The 24,688-nt window shown below is 37.0% G+C and overlaps 1 protein-coding gene and 1 long non-coding RNA gene across 2 annotated transcripts in view; one reads left to right on the forward strand and one right to left on the reverse strand.

Moving 5' to 3' along the window:
* The window catches only part of LOC139152449 (LIM homeobox transcription factor 1-beta-like), an 87,326-nt gene extending 83,516 nt beyond the window's left edge, over positions 1 to 3,810 (forward strand). Inside the window, exon 8 of the mRNA XM_070725563.1 lies at positions 71 to 3,810. Within this exon, the coding sequence (XP_070581664.1) occupies positions 71 to 471 (401 nt within the window). The 3' untranslated portion in view covers positions 472 to 3,810. The remainder of the gene's footprint in view (positions 1 to 70) is intronic.
* Positions 313 to 12,827, reverse strand: LOC139152450 (uncharacterized). Its single transcript, XR_011556633.1, has 4 exons — positions 12,744 to 12,827; positions 3,290 to 3,363; positions 794 to 839; positions 313 to 449 (listed from the first exon to the last, which is right to left on the reverse strand). It is a non-coding gene; the product is annotated as an uncharacterized lncRNA (long non-coding RNA).
* Between the last annotated feature and the right edge of the window lie 11,861 nt (positions 12,828 to 24,688).

The following is a 24,688-nucleotide window of genomic DNA, read 5'->3' on the forward strand; positions in this document are numbered from 1 at the left end:
TTTAAGTAACGAACAACAACTTTGCCCCGTCAAGGTACATGCGGCTGAATTTTTTTGTTGTATCTTTCAGGTAACTACGCTTTAGAAAGTGACGGTGACTTGAAGGAGACAAACATGAAATATCCTATGCCGGAAGATTTGATGAACCACAACTACCATCACCAACCCATAGCGGCAGGCAGCCTTTCCATGTTACAACAGAGCATGGAACCTCCCTACCCACCATCCTCTATGTTCACCAATCAAATGACACCAATGCAGGGGCATGGTATGTACCCAGGGCAACCAGATCCAATATTCCCTCCAGATGAACCGCCGATGGTTGGTCGTATGATGGACGATGGTCTCCTAGCAACCAGCCAACAAGTTCCCAGTCCGGATACATTGACAGCCACGAACAACGGCAGGTTGGGTAATCCGATCGACAAGCTCTACTCCATGCAAAATTCCTATTTTGATGGATCAGAATAAATTTTTAAAATACTTAAAAAGACTCTCAGAAGAAAGAAATCAGTTGCAGTATTTTGTGTACCAGTCATCTGCCAGATGCATTTTAAAACAAAGTTATCCACTCAAGTCCCTCCCATTTTCATTAATGTTAACAAGCACAGAAAATATTTATTTTACCTTCAGTGAAAAAAAAAACGAACAAGTGTAAATTTTAGATTTTTATCATTCAAGTGTTTAAGAAACTGGCACTGCTTAAACGTTAAAAAACTCACAGGAAAATTTTACATTATGTGAAACTTCTACAAAAACCTTGGCTTTGTTACTTATCGCTCTCTGTACGTACATATCACCAATTAAAGTAGTGTCAGTTGATTTCTAGGTATGACCGGCTGAAATAAAAAAAAAGAAAAGCAAAAAATATGTAAAATGATACCATTTGTGCTTATAAATTATTACATTGTACTGATATGTATCTTGATGTTTTGCTATGTGTGTGTTTTGTAACCTGTAAAACTGTTTTGGTCATGGATAAAACTGAAGTAATTTGAAAAACAAACCATCCTCGTGTCGCCAGGAATACCTACTTACATTTAGCTCCCTAGTTTTGAACTCTGATTTCTTCTATGCCCACATCAGGGATGTAGCCAAGCTTAAAATTTCCTCCGATGTCACAAAACCATCCAAAGTCAACTAAAAGGTCCATGCCCAAGACAGTTTTACTTTTCACACATCTCTTTTCACTTCAACGTACTTTTTGCAAAAAGTCAAAGTTGAAAATTAAGTCAGTGCTTGATTCTCAAAACAGGAACGGACAAAAAGAAAAAGTTTTCTTGTTTGCTTATTGTCTAGCTCCCTCAAACTCCAACATGTGCAATATTTTTAAAGCTAGATAATATATGTACAGTAACTTAAAGCTTTAATAATAAATTTCAATCTTCAGTGTAGTGGGTTAATTTTCAGTTTCTGAATGGCAAACACATCTCTCCTTCTTCAGTGCAAAGAAACCTCATGGCCCACCCGTTAAATGCTGGTGCAGTTGTATAAAGCCATAATTTGTGACATAGGAATGCATATTGAATTGAACAAAAAAGTTTAAACTTCAAAAACATCAGTGAGAAAAGTATCTGTAAAAGATGGTATTAAAAGCCCCATTTCGTTTTAATCTTTTTGCATTGTGTCTATGTTTGCAGTCAAATACGCCTTATTCAAAAATGTTTATCAAAGTTTGATAAAAGAATGTTTTTCAATCATTGGTGACAGACGCACAAATTAGATTTTAACAACTATTTAGTGAATAATTTTTGAGTTGCAACAAACATGCATACAAGACATATGCTGTTTAATGAATCAAATCCATCGCCAAGGATAGAAATAGCTATAAAGGCAATATTGCTTGATAACTAGAATCCAAACATCTCTCTGAAGATTGGATGGTAGTTTTTTTTTAAGTAAAATGCAAAAAGATACAGCTGTAATAGGGTTTTAAAGACATGGGTTGTTTTGCCAGACCATGACATGGGTTGTTTTGCCAGACCATTACATGGGTTGTTTTGCCAGACCATGACATGGGTTGTTTTGCCAGACCATGACATGGGTTGTTTTGCCAGACCATTACATGGGTTGTTTTGCCAGACCATGACATGTGTTTGAAATGAAATCAGTTGGTTGCGTGATCAAAAATTAAAAAAATGATGCAAGTCCCACCTGCTGCCACCAGATGTCTAAAACATCAAATAGTATTGCTTTTGTTTTTATTTCTACCCACAAGCATTTAACTGAATTCATCAAGCAATTTTATCTTGTACTTAATGAGCTGTGCAAGCATTTATGCTCAGGTCAAAGTGTTGATGAAATCGATGCTCTACAAGTTCCAATAAGTTTTTATTATTGAACCAAAATTTCAGTGAATGTTTCATTTTTGAATGAGGTTGACAGAGAATCATTTTCTAATACCACACATCTGTCTTGAAAACGTACTTACAGCAGAATGCACGTCAGGGATAGATATGCAGACTCTCAAATTTTTACCATACTTTTCTGGTCTACCAGTCGTTTGGGCTCAGTTTGAGGCTTTTAGAGTAAGAAAAATTTTCATTATCTTAGTGAAAATCAAAAATGCAATTTCTCCGCCATAGTGTGAACACAAAGATGGTGGCCATTTTGAATTTGGAATATCAGTAAATGTTGGGTAATGTGTTTCTCTAACCAAACTTTACACAGTGACCCCAAAATTTTATTCTTGATTTGGTAAGACTGGTTGAATGTTTTGAAAGTTTTGAGATGCGTACTACCTATTATAAAATCTCAGAGAGTATTTACCGCTTGGTCTCTGGTGATGAACAAGTATAACTTTCACTGCATAACAATAATCCAATGTTGGATCAATGACAATTTTCATGAAGATAGCAATGAAGCCATCAGGTTTGACCAGTACACTACACAGTAACAACAGTATACCAGTAAAAATCAAATACCACACAATACGGGAAGAATATCCAAGATCACTGTGTGCTGAAAAAATATGCATACATGTCAATCGATTGACCTTTCCCAAGTATATCCAGAGTCCAGTTTACTTTTCATGTGCAAAGCAATGGATGGAATGATATACCCTTTGGTTGTATCTGCTTGTCATGTCAGCAAAGGGTCATACTTAAAACATACACCAGCTATGTCTTTGTAACATGAAAATATCCCAATCTGACACAATCAGAAATACGTGGGTGGGAAAGTCAAATTGTGTGGTCCCCTTCCCAAAAGAAAAACCTATTTTTATTCATTTGAAAGCTGTTAGACAATCTGCTTGGCTTTTTTTACATAACTTGACACTATAACTTACCCAGTTGTTCCCTCAGTCACAATGATTTGAAGGTTTTGCCCCATCACAAGTCAATTGGATGTAGGTTAGAATGACTGTAAAGCAAAGAAAATTACTTGCCATTTTATTGTATTTATGAATATCACAAAGATGATGGAGATGTTTTGTCTTTTGCACTTTGTGTTTTGTATGTGTTGTCTTGTAAATAGAGTATAAACAAGGAGGTCTGAGGTCCATCATGTCTGTTTGTTTGCTGAGGAAGTTCCTCCAATCAGTGGTCTATTTCTGCATCCATGGTAACAGAGTACATGTAACAGAGTGCACTCCGGCCTCCTTTTCATGCAGGGTTTTCAGTTTTTTGTCAGCTTTGTAAGATATAATAAATTAATATTGTTTTGTGGTCTGTTTTATTATTTTTTCTTGTGAAAACAGAGTTGTTTTTTTGTTTCTGAAGCTGTTGCCACTCAGGAAAGCTCAATTGTTAATGTAGCAGTGGAGTTTGTGGACAGTTTCTCACAATAAAATTGCTATTCATGACATAACCGCTGCTTCGTTGTATCTTCTTGAAAATGATGTAAATCCTTGCTTCCGAAAAGTTTGAGCTGAATGTGAATGATTTGTGTGTTTTTTGAGTTTCAGCAATTTTGATGTATGTATTAATGTATGTATAATGCACACAGTCCTGAATCGGGTAATGGATAGCTAAAATTAAAAGAGCACAGCTGCTCATTTTTCGATTAAATGGGAGGGTCGTGTAAAAAGTCACATTTTTGGTCACATGCCCTGTCAAGAAGCTGCATTCTCTATCAAACTATGGTTCAAAAGTGCTAGTATGGAATGAAAGGTAATGTTTTAGTCAAAAACAGGGGTTAGAAGTCAACATGATGCACAAGTATTGCTGGTCAACCAACAGTAATGAAAAGTGGTTTACGTGTTTTTAGGAAAGTACCAAACGTGATAAAAGGCTTGATAAGCTGCAAGCTCATGAGATTGCAAAGTGTACAGCGCCCTCAACATATCAAGCTACACAACCGTCTGGGTAACTCTTTCTACACTTCTTCCACACTGCTGAGGGCAAACTACCAGTGACAACAAATTTAGTGTTGGTCTAAACTTTTTTGGTGAAAGGATTTAATAATTTTGTATTACAAAATTGGTATGCAGCAAATTACAAGGACCGTACAGTTGGTCCTTGAATTGTTCTCAGTTCGTATGTAAGCTTATTTATCAATAGACAAGAAATACTAGTATAACGTTTCCAGTAATTTTACTCTCTCAATAGAAAAACTAGCTTATAGACGGCCGCTTCCTATTCCTTTGATGGATGACCTTGATTGATCAAAACATTGCTTTAACATTTGTTGTATATATTTATGTATGTACAGGTTTTAATAATGCGAATATGTCTGCACCATGGGGGTGAGGTGGGGCTGGGGGCACTCAGTCCTGAATCGGGTGTACCCTGGACAATTCAAACTCCAAAATACAACAATTTTATAATTTTCTGTTAAATGGGGGTCAAAGGTCTACATTTTTGCCCTGTGCAAACGTGAACAATTTACATTTCCTGCCAAAATAGAAAATATCAGATCGGTAGTCCTACAACTTTCTCCTCCAAATAGCGTTACAATATTGTAGAACACTATCATCTTCTTTAACATGAAATTCCAAATTTTCTTTTCCTATTGAGGTTCCACAGCGATCTGATTTTCAACTCTCTGCAGATAAAGTAAATTGGTTGTCTATATCCAAACATTGGCATGAAGAGCGCTTATATTCTTGATAATGAAACATCTTTCAGTCGTGAATATTGATGTTTTAGCTGACTGTTACTGTATTGTTAGCTTAGCTGTTAGATCAAAAACAACCGCAGTACACCAAATGTGACGACCCTTTGTGAAAATACTTGACCAGCTATAAAAAAACAACTGGTTCACGGTTCTAACCTTGGAAACAAAAAGTTTAAAGTTGCTAGGAACAAAAGTACGTTGAATTTTCGAACAATTATGACACACATGGTAAAACAAAATGGGAAGTGTCAATAGTTCTGCTCAGGACATGATTTATGCACGTAGCGTATCTACTGATCAGGAGTGGAAAATTCCATATTCGGTTTTATTCCCTCTTCTAAAGCACAACATCTTCAGACAAACTTTGGAGAAATATAGACTTTCTCCTCCAAATAAATGTTACGATATTGTACAACAGCTGTCATCTTCTTTCCACGAAATTCCGAACTTTCTTTTCCTATTGTGGTCCTATGGAAAACTGATTTTCAACAATCTGCAGGTAAAGTAATTTGGTTGTCTAATCCAGATTTGCTTGAAGAGCGCTGATTTGTATTCTTGATTTGAAAAATCATTCAGTCTTGAATGTGACCACCCTTTGTGGAATGACTTACAAACAAAACACAACTGGTTCACTGTTCTAACTTTGGCAACAAAAGGTTTAAAGTTGCTAGGAACAAAAGTACGTTGAATTTTCGAACAAGTTATTACACACATAATAAAATGATATGGGAAGTGTCAATAGTTCTGCTCAGGACATGATTTTATACATGTAGTATATCTATTGATCAGGAGTGGAAAATTCCCTCTTCCGTTTTATTACATGCCTCATGTCACGCACTCGTATGGCAACTTGTCGATGACGACGTGGCACGCATTGTCATCTATGATTAAAACTCATCCCGAACTATTTTCAACAGAACAATTTTGGGATATAAAAATAATCAAATTACTCAGCGTTTCATCAGAGATTGAATTTATTCCTGAATAAACACCTCACTCTCAAATTTTTGAACACCGCATAAAATACTAAAATCATATAACGAACACCGAATATGAACAGTCTGAGTTTCGTATCTATCCCGTCCTCAGAACCATGCAATTAACTGCTTTATTAATTTGAGAATATTTACCGGTAATCGATTAAATTAAAACGGAAAAACTTAGCGACTGTGAATGCCACAGTAAAAATACAAACTGTCCAATATTTTGGCTCAAGAGTTGCCCTGGACTGAAAGATCCGTCGCTCGAGGACGCTCCACTCCTACGCTGAGGGGGGGGGGGGGGGGGGGGGGGGCGGGAGCGTAGAGAGCGCCCTCGAGCGACGGATCTTCCAGTCTACAGGTTGTCCTCGCCTGAATCATAAACCTATCACAGTGGCAGGTACATAGGTAGATTAAGTAAAAATGTACTGAAACGTGACGATGTATGGTTGTTTGAAATATAGCAATCGGTAAACTGTAAAATGAAAGCCAAAACGGGCACGTACGCTCTGCCCGAACTATCACTAGAATGTATTTGTCACGGAAAAGTGATAGTTTATTTCACATTTTATATTTCATTTATTTATTTATTTATTTGGATTTATTTGGAATAAATATACATCGTCAAGTTTCCACTGTATTTTTTTACTTTATATATGCATTCATAGACAAACAACGTGAAAATGTCGGATGCTGAGCCCAAAGTGATTCGATGGACGATGCTTTGGCTTGCAGTCGCGCGGAGACGGTGTTGAAGTGATTTACAAGACGCCTGATTGCTGCGGCGAACAAGTCTTAAAACTTGTCTGTAAGTGTATCTTCTGAAACAGACGGGATGGCAGAAATTTGTGGTGAACGTAACGTTTAGTTTTGGTGGCAGTGGTGCTGTTGTCATTTCTTGACTATAAAGTTTCACTGAGTACATAAAAATGACAATCGTCTTTGGTCGTTCAGCTGAAGTTCATGGACTCGAAATGTAGTAGGCTGTCCACCTTTAATGTCTGGTTATTTTGATGCTTTTTTGCGATGGCTGATGATGGTCGTGCTGCACATGTTTTGCATCAAGAATCTAAGTCTTTCTAATCCTTGATATTGGTTTTCAAAGCTGCTTTATTCGTGTGTTGTCCGAGTTGTCTTTTACCGACCGGGCAATCTCGGTATATGTACCAAACCGCGTCGGACTTGAAGTGATCGATCTTCAGTTGTACTGTATATCAGTGATGGAGGAATATTTTGTTCTTATCTCAATTTAAGGTGCTATAGAACACACGTTGGCAATCTTGCGGTGCACGGAAACATGTTAAAACCAGGGCTATCTATCGTAGCACCTACTTATGTTACTATTTATGAAAAGGGGAACCTTTTCAAGATGAATAATCATACATTAATAAGTTTTTAAAAAAACAGAACTACGATTACTTAAAATACTACAAAACGAGAAGTGAACATTTTGCAAATGTATATACATTGGAATGATATTGCAAAGTGGCAAAAAACTTGTGCAGGTCCCTTTAATTTAATTATGGAAAAAAGAATGCTTTGTTTCATAACGAAGAACAATTAATGAATACTTATTCTAATTCAAACTAAGCGCATGAAACTTAATAATCAAATACGGAGACTACCAAAACAGGTGTTGTAATGACTTCGTGATCAAAGCTGAGGCCAAAAAATGCAAATTTGGTAATCATTTGAGCAAATAATAAGAAAAGAATGCGAAAATCCCATTTCACAATCATACTTTCAGAGCAGAGCGCCCTGTAACTTAAAGTGAGGAAATCTGCCCTATAAAATAACATATGCAGAATTTATGCCAATTTTCACAAATCAAAAAGACGTTATTGCTCAGAATAACACAATGAAAGAATCCACTGTCGGCTTTGCAGAGAATACTTTTTGATGGCAGTGTTTATAGGTCAAGATTCAACAAAAGCTTGGTTATACAGAGAACGTGGCTGCTTGTAATGCTTAATGATTTAAAAATCCTTGCAAAGACAATGTAAAATAAAACTTAAAGTTTTAACAGCCAAACGCTTCATCTACAAATGCTCAAACAAATAAAATTCTCATGTTTGTAATGTTTGTTCTGTTACAAAGTATAAAAGATATGAAAACTTCACAACAACTAAAAAATTAATTGACTAAAAATTCCACACAGTGACTTCAAAAGTTACTAGCATTATACAGAAATCAGACATCTTGAATATGATCGACTTGACTTGATCTATTGAGAGCTGATTCTAACTGTGCCCAGAACAGTTGTCTTGCAGGGCCTTGCTCCTTCTTGGGCCACGTGATGTAGGATCTTTTCAGCAGAAGCTTTCTCAACATCCTTGGTGTGTCTTTATCTGGAATCGGTTCCAGCAAGAGTAAGACTACAACATCTCTCCTGTCTTCAAACAGTCTATGATGGGCCATTTGCATTTCAAAATGACACCATTCACTTTTCACGAAATTGGGACTCAAGACTAACACAGTCTTTCTGCTGTTTTCTATGCTATCCAATATGTTATCGATAATGGCTTTACCAGGGATGAAGTCTTTATAATGGACACAAATCTTGAATTGGGTGTTACAGTTTTCTTCCAAATGGGGTACCAGTGTGTGCTGTACCCATTCTTCATCACCACTATTGAAAGAAATAAAAGCATCGTAGTCTTTCTCTGGGTCAGGTATTCTGGCATAACCCTTTACTTTGCACCTTATCAGAAAGATAGCATATTTGATGTGCCATCTGTAATACACACTTGTAGCGACAATGACAACGACCAAAGCAGCGAATGAGGCAAAACCAACAGCCAAATATACGTATGTCAATGACCGGCATGCCAGTGAAGATGGATCGAAGTCCCTGACAAGCATAACACCACGTGGACTTGTAGGAGACGTACAGGTAAACGAGTGGTAATTGAGCAGATCGACAATCTTGTCTGATACAATCCAGTTTCTGAACCATACCAAATCACAGCTGCATGCAAAAGAGTTTTTTGAGAAGTCGACATACCTCAGCGATGGCAGATATTTTGTAGCAATATCAGCTTCTTCAAATGTCATCAATCTATTTCCAGGCAGATACAGATTGTACAAATTTGGCAGCCGCCACGCATGTCCACTTATCTCCTTGATGTCATTGTTGGTCAGATCCAAATGTACAAGAGATGCGACCCCCACAAAAGCATCTCTATCTAAGACATCAATTCTGTTATTTGGTAATTCTAACTTCGTCAGATTTGGCATTGAGTTGAGCATGTCTCTCTCAAGTGACATCTGACTCCCTGATATGTGCAACATTCGGAGATTTGGAAAAAAGAGTTTATATTTCTTCCAGCTCATGACCATGTCGTAACCTTGTGGGTTGACGAGATGCAACTCTTCAATTGATTGAACGTCTGTCAGTAAACGTAAATCAGCTCCATAATCGCTAAGTTTCAAACACTTCAACTGGCGAAGCAAGGACAAACTTAAAGTGTCATTGTACTGACCCTCTACAAAATCATTTTGCAACAAATCTAAGTTTTCCAGCTCTGTCAAACTTAACAAAACACCCACTAAACTTGAAAGATGGAAAAAGCGATTTCCAGTCAACCTTAGGGACTGGACGTAAATTAGCAGGGGGGGAGGGCCGGGGGGATTTGGGGGAGGGTCACAAATTTTTGAGCCTCTGTTTGGGGGAGGGTCACAATTTTTTGAGCTCCTCTAAGGGGGAGGGTCACAAATTTTTGGGCTTGTTGTCAGTGCACTAAAGGTAGAAAGCAAATTGTTTGTATGGACAATTATGCTCACCTGACATCACTCGCACACTGCCTCTTACTTTCTATTAAGTTCTCATTCCCAACTCTCTGTGTATCTCTTCCCCACCATTATCTTAAATAGGATTGTGTCTCTTGTTGCTATTCTTATCGCCATTAAGTTTATAGCAAATCCAATCTATTGTTCCGCAGCTAACCCGTGGCACTCGGCTGCCCAGTGTACATGTAGTGTGTTTTGACATTGGACAGTGTTTTTGCTAAGATTGGGGAACATTGGGAACCCTGGTAAAATTTTAGTTGTCCGTTAGTATGACTGCACTGATATACCAAGGCTAACCCTGGTAAAATGACCGGGGAACCCTGGTAACATTTACCTAGGTACCGCCCTTAACAAAAACACTGCTGGATATTACCACAATATCTTACATTGTTCCACTGATGTAGTCAATCTTGAAACTATAACTATTTGACAATATTATTTCTCATTCCACTTTTTGTTGATCAACTAAAGTTCCCTCTCTTTCATAAGCCACTTCCCCTTAAAGTTTAAGGCCAAGCTCCACCCTGCATCAGTCACTTTATAGGTACAGGAATTTTAGTTTTTAGAGATACTATTGTTTGAAATTAAGAGTAAGCTTTGGTGTGATAATTAATAATTTTGATTCCAGAAAAGTGATTTTAGTATACAGTCATCTGATTGGTATGGCTACTTGTGGCATTTTTTAAGTTTATATTGGCTTTACCACGTGGGTACTATCTTTGGAATGGATAGTGTTCATTTGTGTTGTGAAGGCAGGATATATGACATTTGTTGAAATTTAATGTGGGTAATTTATACATTGAATCAGCCATGTTGATCACGTATTCAGATTGAACTTGATTAAATATGGTGAAATCCCAATGTCATTTCAGAATATGAAGACTTGATTGATCATGAAATAGTGTTTGCCACTTCTGTGTCAAATCAGGATCAGTCTATCCTCTATTATCTAGGCTGCTTTCTGTGATATGTTTAAAATGCAAAGAAACGAGGCACAAAAATAACAAAGTATTGTCAATGTTAAAACACCATAATTTCACACTATAGCATTCAATCCATGACCATACTTTGAATTGTTTGCTTAAATTATTGTTTGAATAGGCATAGCCTTTCTGTTGACCTTTCCCCACATGGCCAAAACTTCTAATTGTCTACTGGAACACAATAGTACATTTTGTAAAACTGGATTTGATATGAGTGCAATGAGCACATGTACAGGTATTTTCAGTTCTCTGACTACACAGGTCTATCAGGAATATTATAAAATCTAGTGAATAATGGGGTCATGCACACATGTAGTTCTATATCTGTACCAGGAACACATTTTAAACATACATTGTAGCCTACTTTCCCATATTTCCTCCCCATGTAGAGATTGAACTGCTCAATACATTGTACATGACCATATATCATTGTTATGGAGATCAGTGTCAGATTGTGTTTCCGGTATTCCCTCAATTGTCAATGTGATACATTCCAAAATTATGAATTTCACTGATATTTTGATAAATATTAAATTATAATTCCTTAGAAAAAATGGCAGGCACATGCATGTGCATTAATATAAAAGAAAACATTTGAAGAGCATTACTTATCACAATCACTCTTAATGGAGTATAAGTGTGCTCTATTCCATTATGAGCCAATTTGGGCATTCATTATTGGAATTATTGGACAGTCTGTTGAATCATAACATTCCACATCTGCAGTTCAAAGCCAAAGTGAAAGGGTACATATCTACTGCCTACTTGACATGATATATGCCATTGACTTGGTGTAGCAGTCTAAGCCCTTCGAGAACTTGGTAAGAGTATTCAGCTATTGGCTGCTTTGATTGCCTCCAACAACGGCATACTCATCACACAGGTGCAACCACAGTCGCAACGCGAAGGCCTATGCACCCGGTAGAGAGAGAGCTCTTTGGGGTAAGTAGTCTTTGCGTAGCGACAGTGGTAGCGTAGAGCGTAGGTCCTAGCGTAGAGCAATATTGCCGTTGTACCTCAATATTTGGACTGCTGTTTAGGTAGGACCGTAGGACGTCAACTTGATCAAACCCTAAAATCTAAAAGCTTAAACTCGAAAAAAGCAAACCCTTCAGTTTCGGAATTGCAGCTACATAAAGCAATATATGATACCACGGTACTACCAAAAGAGTGTGGTAGCTCCTAGCTTTGCATGGCAGGGCAGTGTGTGTTACCAGCGTTATACGGCCTTTGGTAGGACTGTGTGTTACCAGCGTTATACGGCCTTTGGTAGGAGGCCGTATAACGCGCGCTGGTAACACACAGCCCTGCCATGCAGAGCTAGGTATCAATCAATCAATCAATCAATCTTTATTTACTCAACACATACTAACAGAGAGTATGGTATGGTACATCAAGATGTGTTACAAATGTAAGTGAACAATACAGAGAAAGAAAAACAATCATTCATCTCTGTAATACGAAAACATGCAATAATTACATTCATTGGAGCTCCTTGAGCTCAGTATAAACATGTGCTCTTTAAGAAAACAGTAAAAGTCTGAACAACAAATGAACAAAAGTTACCAGGACATTTTTCAGCCCGGAGCTGCTGGAGGGTTCAGCATACATTTGTATTCTTTAGAAATACAGCTAGATCAAGAACATTTTGTTCCATTAACTTTTTAACAACTTCTTCTTTTTCTAAGAGACTATAACATTTACAAAAATCTGTACCACTACTTTGTCCCAATAAAATTCTTTCTGAAGTATGATTTTTACATGAAAATAATAAATGAAATTCATCATCAATTTCATTATGGTTCCATGGTGATGCTGATACGCTCTTGCTTGGGAAAACAACACCGAGACTTGTGAATTGCAATATCAACATCCTTCTGATCCTTAATATATTTTTCATAAGCCAATAAGTCAATCATTTAAACATACAGACCTTTATTTCCTGAAAATGATAGGCTAAAATGTACAGTGTACATCCAGAGAACTTCTTGGTACAGCGCGAAACTTGTAAACAAACTAGTATGCGTTGAAGGTATTTGAATATTTTTAGAATGATGTTCACAGTCACACTTGGAAGTAGTGACAATTTAATCAAGTTGTAAGTGAAACATATTTGTTAAAATCATCATTAAATTAAGAACTTTGAATACTTAGACCTCAATCAATTTTGACAGTCAGGAAGAACGGACAGAAATAATTGAGTGAAATATGACGAATCTCTGACTTAAAATGACGTTGAAATTACTGTCATTTTCCAGAATACCAAGCTTGCAGGTCAAGTGCAGAGGGTCATGTATGATGTGAAATAGGCCCAGCAGAAAGTTTTTAATAGCTTTGAAACGAGCGGACTGCCAATCTTGTTTAGTGGTCATCTAGTACCAAGACTTTAACTTTTTTCACATAATGCTATGCTTGGTGTCTACCTCCATGGTGTACAACATACCGGTACATGATTCGGCACTCAGCAGAGGACTGCACTTTCATATTGGAAATATTTGTGAGTTCACATGGTGGTGTAATCTTACATCCCTGTTCAGAAATGGCTAATATTATGATACTTTGGACAAAGCTATTTTTGTCAACATTTTACAGTACTATCTTGTCAATGCACCAATTATAAAAATATTCATTGCCACCATTTTAATACTTCAGCAGTGCAATCATGCTGCTTGACACTTGAATAAAAAGAATCTCTACTAGATATGTACTGAGTTAAAGGGACAAAGTTGCTCGTTATTGACATTATTTTGCCATTTAAATTTCTTTTGATAGATTATTCCCACTGAAATATGCTCACTCTCTGGTTATTGCAATTAAATTCTCACTTTTTATAAGGCACATTAGCATGTGAAATTTACTGTGACAGTTTTTGGTACAAATTATTAAGTGACGACATGTTATATCCATGCATGCATATGAGTTGAGCTGTGACAACCAGATATTGCAATTAAGCCCATTTCAGTGAGCAGCAGAAAAGCATATATATTCAACGGAAATTAAAATGACTAAAATTTTGTCAAAAATGAGTGACTTTGTCCCTTTAATGGCCAATGAAAATTGCTAAATTCCATGTTTGCTGTTTTGTTAGTTTTGCCTCTCAGTCACTGTAATTTGAAACAGTGGTGTATGGACAAGATGTTGGTTTTGTTGTTTACTTTGCTTATATACATTCATAAGATTTCAGAATTTTCAGTATTAGCTGCTGTATTTTAGCCTGATATGCTCAGTATTGATTCAGTTTGTCAGCATAGCCTGATGACACTTGGGCAGTGGTGTCATTTTTTTGTGTCCAGTGAAGTCTTAAACTGTTTTTTGTGGTTTGTTCCACATTTACAAGTGTGCTGAAAAAGTGGAAAATAAAGCATTTCATCAAACTCGTGCAGAAAATCAAACAATGAATAAATTTAATCAAAAAGTTTATCCTATGGTGTTCCCCAGAACAATCCACCCTTACCACACTGGAAACAAGAATACCATTACTCCTTTATCTGGTGATTGGTTTGCTAAGTTTAAACAGTGTAAGAGTTAAACAGTATATTAAACCATTATCATAACAATCAAAATGCATATTGTGTAGGCAGAGAAATCAGGGGTTTCCCTTTTATTAAAAGTACTGAAAAATCTGTAGCATAGAATTATCAAGATTTTTTCTACAAAATAGTACCCATGCTGGTCAAATGGGACTGACACCAACCATGTCATTGAAAGTATTCTTAGGTAAGGCTGACATCCATATCTAGACTTGTTCTTGTCACAAGCAGAAGAAAATAAAAAAATTGCAGGCATCCCTTGCTGGTATCCATCTATATTGCCTTGTGTTGTAAATCCCCATCTCAATTTTTGATCGTTAAAGATTCGATCAATTTGTAATATTCTATTTTTTTGAAACTGGGGGAGGGTCACAAATTTTTCAGCCTTGCTTTGGGGGAGGGTCATAAATTTTTCAGCCTTGCTTTGGGGGAGGGTCATAAATTTTTGGTCACTCTCTTACGAAATCCCCCCGGCCCTCCCCCCTGCTAATTTACGTCCAGTCAACCTTAGGTCTTTTAATTTAGTCATATTACGGAATTTGTCTACACTGGCGTCCCCAACGTAAGTGTTTCTCAGGTTGAGAGATTCTATGCTGCCAAAGTCTTTGAAAGTGTCTACCTTCAACACGTGGAGTTGGTTGTCACTCAGAATCACATTAGTTAAATTGCATGGACCATTTTCAAAGGAGACCATATTTGGAACTTCTAAAAGTGAATTGAATGACAGATCGAGTGTTTGTAGTTTTTTCAGACCATAGAATGCATTTTCACCAACTAACGAATTAATCAGCTGATTATGAGAGAGTATGAGCATTTTAAGACTTGTGAAGTTGGCAAAGGTTTCATTCTGTATTCCAATAATACCAAGACGCGTCAAAGTGAGAGCTTCGATGTTTTGTATTCTGTCATACGAACCTTGAAAGTACGCAGGAGAAAGAACACGTCCAATCAGGCCATCGTGCCATCCAAGATACAGCTCTTTACATTCTGGCGGGAAAGATAGTAGATTTTTCAGTTCAGTATGTCTCAACCCTTGGTGTTGATGGAAACGAAAATACTCAGTTCTCAGGTTGATGTACGATATGTTTGTAATATTGAGGCTTATGCAGTCTATAATTGTGATCGAGGAATTGGTCGATGGGTAGCATCCGTTCATTGCGAACTCCTTCAGCTTGGTCTTGTTATTGAAATTTTCATGAAATTCAATGTTGCCTACAAACTTCCCTCCCAAGTGCAGCACCTTTAAGCTGGGGACTGCAAGCGCATCGTTAGGTATCTCCGTCAGCTTTGATGGTGAGAGATACAACTCTTTTAGTTTAGTAAGCTTGCTAAATGTCTTGGGTTTTAAGTGTTCAATTATGGTACGCTTTAAATTCAACTTCCTCAAATTTATCAGATGATCAAATGCATCTTCGTCAATGTATGTAAAACAGTTTCCACAAAGCAGCAGTTCATCAAGCCTTTTCAGTGGCTCAAACAAATCCTTCTTTAAACCTATGTTGCCCAGACCCAAATAACTTAGATCTAGCTTTGCTAGAGCAGACAGCCCCTCGAGCATCAGAGGCCGCAGTGAAAAACTGTATCCAGCTGTGCAGTCAGCTCCTGACCTCATAAAATAAGCGTTCGTCTGCAAGGAGAGGGTATTAAGGCGAGTCAGATTGCGGAAGGCGTTGTCTTGGATATCTTTGATCACGTTACTCTCGATCGCTAGTTCCTCTAGCTTGCTGAGCTTTCCAAAAGTCGAATTTGTTATGATTGATATTCCACCATTTAAGATAGTCAGGTTTGTAAGGCTACTCGGCAAAGTGTCGAAGAAATCCTGACCAAGTGAGGTAGGAGACCACGCTGCGTCGTATTTCACAAAGGTGTTGCTGAACACCTTCCAAGTTGGAATACCGCATGAATGCCGAATCAGCCTAAATAGGAGACACACTGCCAAGAAGCAATGTACGACCTTTAAGGAATCCATTTTAACTCTAGGACAGGTACCTCTCGAGTTATTTGGTTAAATAGGAACAATTACTGCAATATTTCTTAATCCTAGCACCACTTAGCACAGGCCCAACCTCGCAAATCTCTTTGTATGGCATTGCTTGGACAAGCTTTCAACATTTTATAACATTGTATTTCTTTTTCAAGATGACAGTGTATTAAGAAAAAGGAACCCTGCCATAAATTTCATCATTAATAATCGACATATCGCTTCTTCTTTTTCAGCACACCACACATTTAGCTTGCTTTGTTCAGTAAAGTAGCATTTGATATAAATAGCAATTGGTCTTCTGAAAGAAGAATGTTCCTAAATTAGATACTGTAATTTAACATGATTTAAAGCTCCCGATTTTGATGCTAGGTTTAATACACACTTCAAGGCTTACCACATATCCAATAGGAATCCCGCTATGCATTTAAGCAAATCAGATTTGATCTAAGATATGATTCAAAAGGTCTACTGCCACTGTTGACGTTGCCACAAGTGACATTGCGACAGCCATTAATGATTTTTGAAACGATGAGAAATGAGGTAGAAACATGACATATAAAAACAACCGACCTTTCCAAGATAAAATTGGGGCAGGGTCTCATTCACCGAATTGAATATATATGTGGTAGAATTACATTATCGATAGTGTTACTAAGATTTATGGATATAGGATTACTCGTCGTGGCTTACTGAGAGGTACTTGGAATCTTGATTCGTCCTGCTGCTTTTTTTTGTATTGTCCGAAACATGGACTTTTAAACAATACCTTGAAGGCATGGTTTCAACCATACAGTATACATGAATTACGGATAAAATAATTCATCAAATCATAAAATATCTGTACAGCTCTGGATTTACAATTCACATATCGTAATACATATTCATAACTGACTTGATACAAAAACATCACGTGGAACTCTCACATTCATTCATTAAGTTGTAAATGATAAACAAGCCCGTAAACTATTCGTACAACACAATCAGCGTCTTTGTGCATTTGCTGCCAATTACGTATGTGCAGCTTTGTATGCAAATACAGATCCTGGTGCTTTCATTAATCAATTATATTGGTGTCAACGACCGCTGAATGCATTATCAATTGTGTAAGATAAATTACTTTCATAATAACAGCTTTTGGACTCTCAAATTGTTGTGATATTTTGCTGGCCTCCTGCTTATGTAGACTGATTTTGAAGTCTTTGGAATAATTACATCAACTTTTCACTGCCTTGTTTTATAAATATCGAAAATATTTTTGTTCGCAATCGATTTGGCATAGGTACATCAGCCATTGTGAACTCAAATATTTATGAATTTCACATAATTTATTTTTGTAATAATAAAATATGCAAGGTGAATGGAAAAGGATCGGTTAAAATTTCTCTATCGAAAATTCGACCGAAAGATTAAAACTTTCAGATTTGAGGCACGTACTAACTTTAGTGAATGTTAATATATCCGATGAAATGTTAGATGAAAACAATGTATATAAAATGGTTAATACTCATGAACTGCCCATCGAACTGTCTATACAAGTATGTAAATGTTGTTTCTTATGTTAAAGATCACTGATATTCCATAATAGCTGAACATAGACTTCACATAGGCATCACAAAAAGCTGTCAACCTTCAAATGATCCAAACGACATTTAACCTTTCATCTTACATACAAAGGTCATCAGTATGCTTATCTTGACACTGACTGTTGTAAATCTCACTAATCATGGGAAAGACGCCAGTACCAAAAAATGAATTTCAGATAATTCAACAGCTCTCAATAATATTTTTTATCAATATTCTGCTTCAAACATGTCATCTTCTAGTTCCTCCGTTATAATTAGTGAAACTCCATTTCCACTTAAAACAGTTGATGACTTCCTTAGACGAGAATAAAAATTCCTTGACCCCTCGATCCCTGCATGCCATTGCTAGAGCAAATTTTGATATTTAAAAATATTTCAATGTTTTCCCTTCTTCATCAGAGAGCTGCAGCAGCTTACTTTTCGCAACGTGGAGAGATTGAAGTTATATCTTGGGATAGTCCGTACACTGAACAAAGGCTTTTGACTGCGTTGTCGATTTTGAAATAAAGTGACCCCAATGCTGCGTAAAATAAGCATAAGGCCCGTTTGCAGTCCTTCAACGTCGTACACCTCCGTCTGTAAAAATTGAAAACATGTCCAGTAGCAAAAATCGTGAAAGTGGGCAGTGTACAGCGCCCTCAACACATCGAGATACACCACCAGCTTTAACATTTTCACCGCTGTTTCCAACCTATATAGCGGAAACTACTTCTGACAATAAAAAAAAGCGTTGACCTAAACTTTGTTGGTGAAGTCCGTCGCATATTACTGATAATATGAGACTGACATGCAAAAACTTTGCCTCTGTGCATGACAGGTAATGTATTCTCACAACAAAATTACCATTAAAGCCAAGAAAAATGTTTCCAGTGATTTTTACTTTACGCATTGGAAAACAAGCTGACAGACTGTACCTTACTCTGACACTTTGGTAGAGGGACTTTGGCTGATGCAGACACTTTTCGGCAATACAATCAATCATTACAATTATGGCAATCAATCATTCTTGTGCATCGCGCCAACAATTTGCCAAAGTAAGCACATTTTCTTGGGTGCTATTCGATGAAATTGGAGGGGTGTAAAACTCTACATTTTTTTGTCACATTTCCTGTCTAAAAGATGCAGTTTCTATTAAATGATGGTTCAATAATGCTGATATGGATTAGAAAGTAATGCTTGAGTAAAACACAGGGGTTATGAGCCAAGTCTTATCAGAGTTTCCGCAGTCAAAGTCTGTATGGGGCGAAAAGTGTGGGGTTGTAAATAATGAGGTATATACTCTTCCTATGACACTGGCCCTTCTCCAGGCATACATGCAAGTGTACATGTGTATGTTTGTCATGTACTAATTAATGCAAGAGTATTTCTGGTCGACCGATAATGAAGAACAATGCCTTATGTGTTTTCAGGAAAGTACCTAACATGATAAAGGCTTATTGTCTATGATCAGTGTTGATCAGCTGCAGTACCATCGAATTTCAAAATGTACAGCGCCCTCAACATACCAAGATACACAGCCCACTTTGGTAACTCTTTCAACACTGCATCCAGCCTGTAGAGGGCAAACTACCATGCAGTAACAACACATTTAGTGTCGGCCTATAAAAACTTTGTTGGTGAAAGGGTTTTACTTTGGTATTACAAAATTTGCATGCAGTCAATATTATATCTACTCATTACAGGTACTGTAATTGTTCTCATTTCATATGTATCTATAACAGTAAATAGCCAAGAAATAAATACTTCCTGTAATTTTACTTTTTTCATAGAAAAACTAGCTTATGCCCCTTCCTATGTTCCTTTAATGGATGGCATTGACTGATCAGAACAATGTTTTAACATTTTATTGTATATTCTTTATGTATAAACATGTTCTAATAATGTGAATATGTCTGCCATGGGGGTGGGGAGGGGTTGTCCTGAATCGGGTGTAGCCTACCCTCGACAATTCAAACACCAAACTACAGCAGTTTTATAATTTTCTGTTACATGGGGTCAAAAGTCTACATTTTCCGCCCTGTGCAAATGTCAAAAATTTACATTTCCTGTGCAAATGTCAAAAATTTACATTTCCTGCCAAAATATAAAATAGCAGATCGGTAGTCCCGCAATTTGTAAACTTTGCACGTACAATAAAGTAACGATGACCGTACTTTGAAGTTCGAAAGCTTAATTTAATTTAGAGGCCTTCCAGAGAATAATAAACTGACACACATGTACAACGAAAAAATTCCCTCTTCTAAAGCACACACAACATCTCCAGACAAACTTTGGAGAAATATAGACTTTCTTCTCCAAATAGCCTAAATGTTACGATATTGTAGAACAGCTGTCATCTTCTTTCCACGAAATTCCGAACTTTCTTTTCCTATTGTGGTCCTATGGAAAACTGATTTTCAACTATCTGCAGGTAAAGTAATTTGGTTGTCTAATCCAGATTTGCTTGAAGAGCGCTGATTTGTATTTTTGATTTGAAAGATCATTCAGTCTTAAATGTGACCACCCTTTGTGGAATGACTTTACAAACAAAATACAACTGGTTCACTGTTCTAACTTTGGCAACAAAAGGTTTAAGGGACTGGACACAAATTACAAGGGGGGGTGGGCCGGTGTTTTTTGGGGGTGGGTCACCATTTTTCGCGCAAGCATTTTTGAAGGGTCATAAAATTTTGTGCAAGCATATGGGGGAGGGTCACCTTTTTTTATGCATCAAAGCTGAGATTGCATGTGCACGTATTAAAGAATATGGAATACTGAAAAAAGAAAAAATACCTTCTGGCACTTTTATTTTCTGTCATTTCCATTTTCGGTGCGCCCTTCGGGCGCAAGTTTAAGGGTATAATAAACAATGTATTAATGATCCAAGCAGCCACGACTTCTACTTATCCAACTCCTATATTGTACATATAAACTGTCCCCTATAATGACGCTTTCAATAACAATTTGGGAGATCACTCATTTGATATCATTCTCTCTTTGACAATACATTGGGTATAGGTCGGTGTCAAATGTTCATGAAGCTGTATGTACAATTTTCATTTTTTGATGACATTGACAGAATACAAACTATTCAGAATAGTGCAAAATGTCATCAATAACAACTGGAAGCTTCAGGTCGAACAACTTTTGAATAACAATTTAGGATCAGATAACCTATGAGTTATTTGTAGTTTCCTCATAGCCTACAATGTATAGTGAATCAACATTTCGGTGAAATTCCAAAATCAAATTTCTTGCACAACCATGGACTTGAAACCACTCTAGTCTAATCATGAACATTAATACTAATAATTAGGTGTACATAAATGCACAGATTTACCTAGTTTTGTATTGGAAAAAAAATATTCATAGTTTCATCATAGGCTGCCATGCATAGTGAAAAGACATTTCAGTGAAATTCCAAAATCAAATTTCTTGCACAACCATAGACTTGAAACCACTGTAGTCTAGTCATGAACATTAATACTAATAATTAGGTGTACATAAATGCACAGATTTACCTAGTTTTGTATTGGGAAAAAAATATTCATAGTTTCATCATAGGCTGCCATGCATAGTGAATGGACATTTCAGTGAAATTCCAAAATCAAATTTCTTGCACAACCATGGACTTGAAACCACTGTAGTCTAGTCATGAACATTAATTCTAATAATTAGGTGTACATAAATGCACAGATTTACCTAGTTTTGTATTGGGGAAAAAATATTCATAGTTTCATCATAGGCTGCCATGCATAGTGAATGGACATTGTCGATGAAATCTAAAAATTACATTTTTGTACATACATGCACTTTTACCTGCCACTTCAAGCAAAGTACATTTACATGAATTATCACACACATGATTTGATATTTTTTGGACAAAGCGTTATATCAGCCGCATTTTACCTTCCTTTTGGGAGGGGACTTCAAAAGTATAGCAAGTCAGAAGGAGGTCTTGAACGCATAGCGGGTTTGTTGGTGGGGGGTATTGAGTAACAGGGGAGGGTCACTTATTTTCATGCACGGATAAGGGGGAGGGTCACTAATTTTTGTGCATGAACTTTTGAAGGGTCACTATTTTTGATGCAGCAGTGTTTCGAAAAACACCGCCCCCCCCCCCCCCCCCCCCCCCCCCCACCCCCCCCCCCCCCCCCCCCCCCCCCCCCCCCCCCCACCCCCCCCCCCCCCCCCCCCCCCCTGTAATTTATGTCCAGCCTCTAAAGTTGCTAGGAACAAAAGTACGTTGAATTTTCGAACAAGTTATGACACACACAGTAAAATGATATGGGAAGTGTCAATAGTTCTGCTCAGGACATGATTTTATACATGTAGTATATCTATTGATCAGGAGTGGAAAATTCCCTCTTCCGTTTTATTACATGCCTCATCTATCGAACGTCACGCACTCGTATGGCAACTTGTCGATGACGACGTGGCACGCATTGTCATCTATGATTAAAACTCATCCCGAACTATTTTCAACAGAACAACTTTGGGATTTAAAAATAATCAAATTACTCAGCGTTTCATCAGAGATTGAATTTATTCCTGAATAAACACCTCATTCTCAAATATTTGAACACCGCATAAAATACTGAAATCATAAAACGAACACCGAATATGAACAGTCTGAGTTTCGTATCTATCCCGTCCTCAGAACCATGCGAGAGCTTTATTAATTTGGGAATATTCACTGGTAATTGATTAAATTAAAATGGAAAAACTTAGCGACTGTGAATGCCACAATAAAAATACAAACTGTCCAATATTTTGGGTTAGACTGAAAGATCCGTCGCTTGAGGACGCTCCCTACACTACTAAGCTAAGAGGAGAAGCGTAGAGAGCGCCCTCGAGCGACGGATCTTCCAGTCTACAGTTGTCCTCGCCTGAATCATAAACCTATCACAGTGGCAGGTACATAGGTAGAGTAAATAAAAATATACCTAAAACATGACGATGTATGATTGTGTGAAATAAAGCAATGAGTTAAATGTATAATGCAAGCCAAAACGAGCTCTCTGCCCGAACTACCACTAGAATATATTTGTCACGGAAGAGTGATAGCTCATTTCACATTGTAAAATTTATTTATTTATTTATGTAAATATTTATTTGAAATAAATATACATCGTCAAGTTTCTGTTGTATTTTTATTGACTTTACCTGTGTATTCATAATCAAACAAACAAACAAAACGTGAAAACTTCGGATACTGAGCCCCCAGTCAATGATTCGACGGTGCTTTGGCTTGCAGTCGCACGGAGACGGTGTTGAAGTGATATTGAAGCATCAGTTTGACGACCGCTGCGGCGAACAACTGTTAAAACTTGTCTGTAAATGTACCTTCTAAAACAGACTGGATGGCAGAAATTTGTGGTGGGCATAACGTTTAGTTGTAGAAGTGTTGTTGTCATTTCTTGAGTAAGTTTCACTGACAACATAAAGGTGACAGTCGTCCTTGGTCTCTTGTTACTTTGATGTTTTTTGCGTTGGCGCTCCTGCTGAAAATAATTATGGTGTACATGTTGTGCCGCCATAAAGAGTAGCTGTCTTTCTTTTCCTTAATGTTGACTTTGAAAAAGGCTTTATCCATGTGTTGTCAAAATTTATTTTTACCGATCGGACATTCTCCGAGTAGGTGTATGTGCCAAACGGCGTCGGATTTCGCGTGATCCATCTTCACTACAGTACACCTATATCAGTGATGGGGGAATATCTAGAAAAAAAGGCGAATATGAACAGGGACGACCAACCAATTGGTAGCAGACAGTAACTGAAGAAAAATATGCTGATAAAAAGTTAATAAATGTGGAACATTTCTGCCTGCTGCGTTTTTGTTCTTATCTTAATTTCAGGTACTACAGAACACACATTGCAGTCTTTCCTGTGTACGGAAGCATGTTACACCCAGGGTTATCAATCATAGCATCCACTTATGGTTAATATTTATGAAAAGGGGAACCTTTTCAAGATGAATAACCATATATTAATACAATTTTTAAAAAGTGCAGAACTACAATTACTCAAAATACTACAAAACGAGAAGTGAACATTTTGCAAATGTATATACATTGGAATGATATTGCAAAGAGGCAAAAAACTTGCGTGGGTCCATTTTACTGTAATTTTAATAGTGGGAAAACATCAATGCTTTGTTTTATAACGAAAAACAATGAAAACTAACTCATTCTTGTTCAAACTAAGCGCATGAAACTTAATAATCAAATACGGAGACTACCAAAACAGGTGTTGTAATGACTTCGTGATCAAAGCTGAGCTTCAAAAAATGCAAATTTGGTAATCATTTGAACAAATAATAAGAAAAGAACGCGAAAATAACATTTCAAAATCATACTTTCAGAGCAGAGCACCCTTTGACTAAAAGTGGGGAAATCTACCCTATAAAAGAACATATGCAGAATTTATGCCAATTTTCACAAATTACAAAGACGTCATTGCTCAGAACAACACAGTAGAATTCACTGTAGGTTTTGCAGAGAATACCTTTTGATGGCAGTGTTTATTGGTCGAGATTCAACAAAACCTCGGTTATACAGAGAACGTGGCTGCTTGTAATACTTAATGATTTGAAAACCATTCCAAGGACAATGTAAAATGAAATTTGAAGTTTTTAACAGCCAAACGCTTCATCTAAAAATGTTTTAACAAATAAAAATCTCGTGTTTGTAATGTTTGTTCTGTTACAAAGTACAAACGAAGTGAATATTTCACAACAACTGAAAAATTAATTGACTAAACACAATTTCACACTTCAAAAGTTATCATAATTATACAGACA

The sequence above is a fragment of the Ptychodera flava genome, chromosome 16 (assembly GCF_041260155.1).
Source record: "Ptychodera flava strain L36383 chromosome 16, AS_Pfla_20210202, whole genome shotgun sequence".
Taxonomy (NCBI): domain Eukaryota; kingdom Metazoa; phylum Hemichordata; class Enteropneusta; family Ptychoderidae; genus Ptychodera; species Ptychodera flava.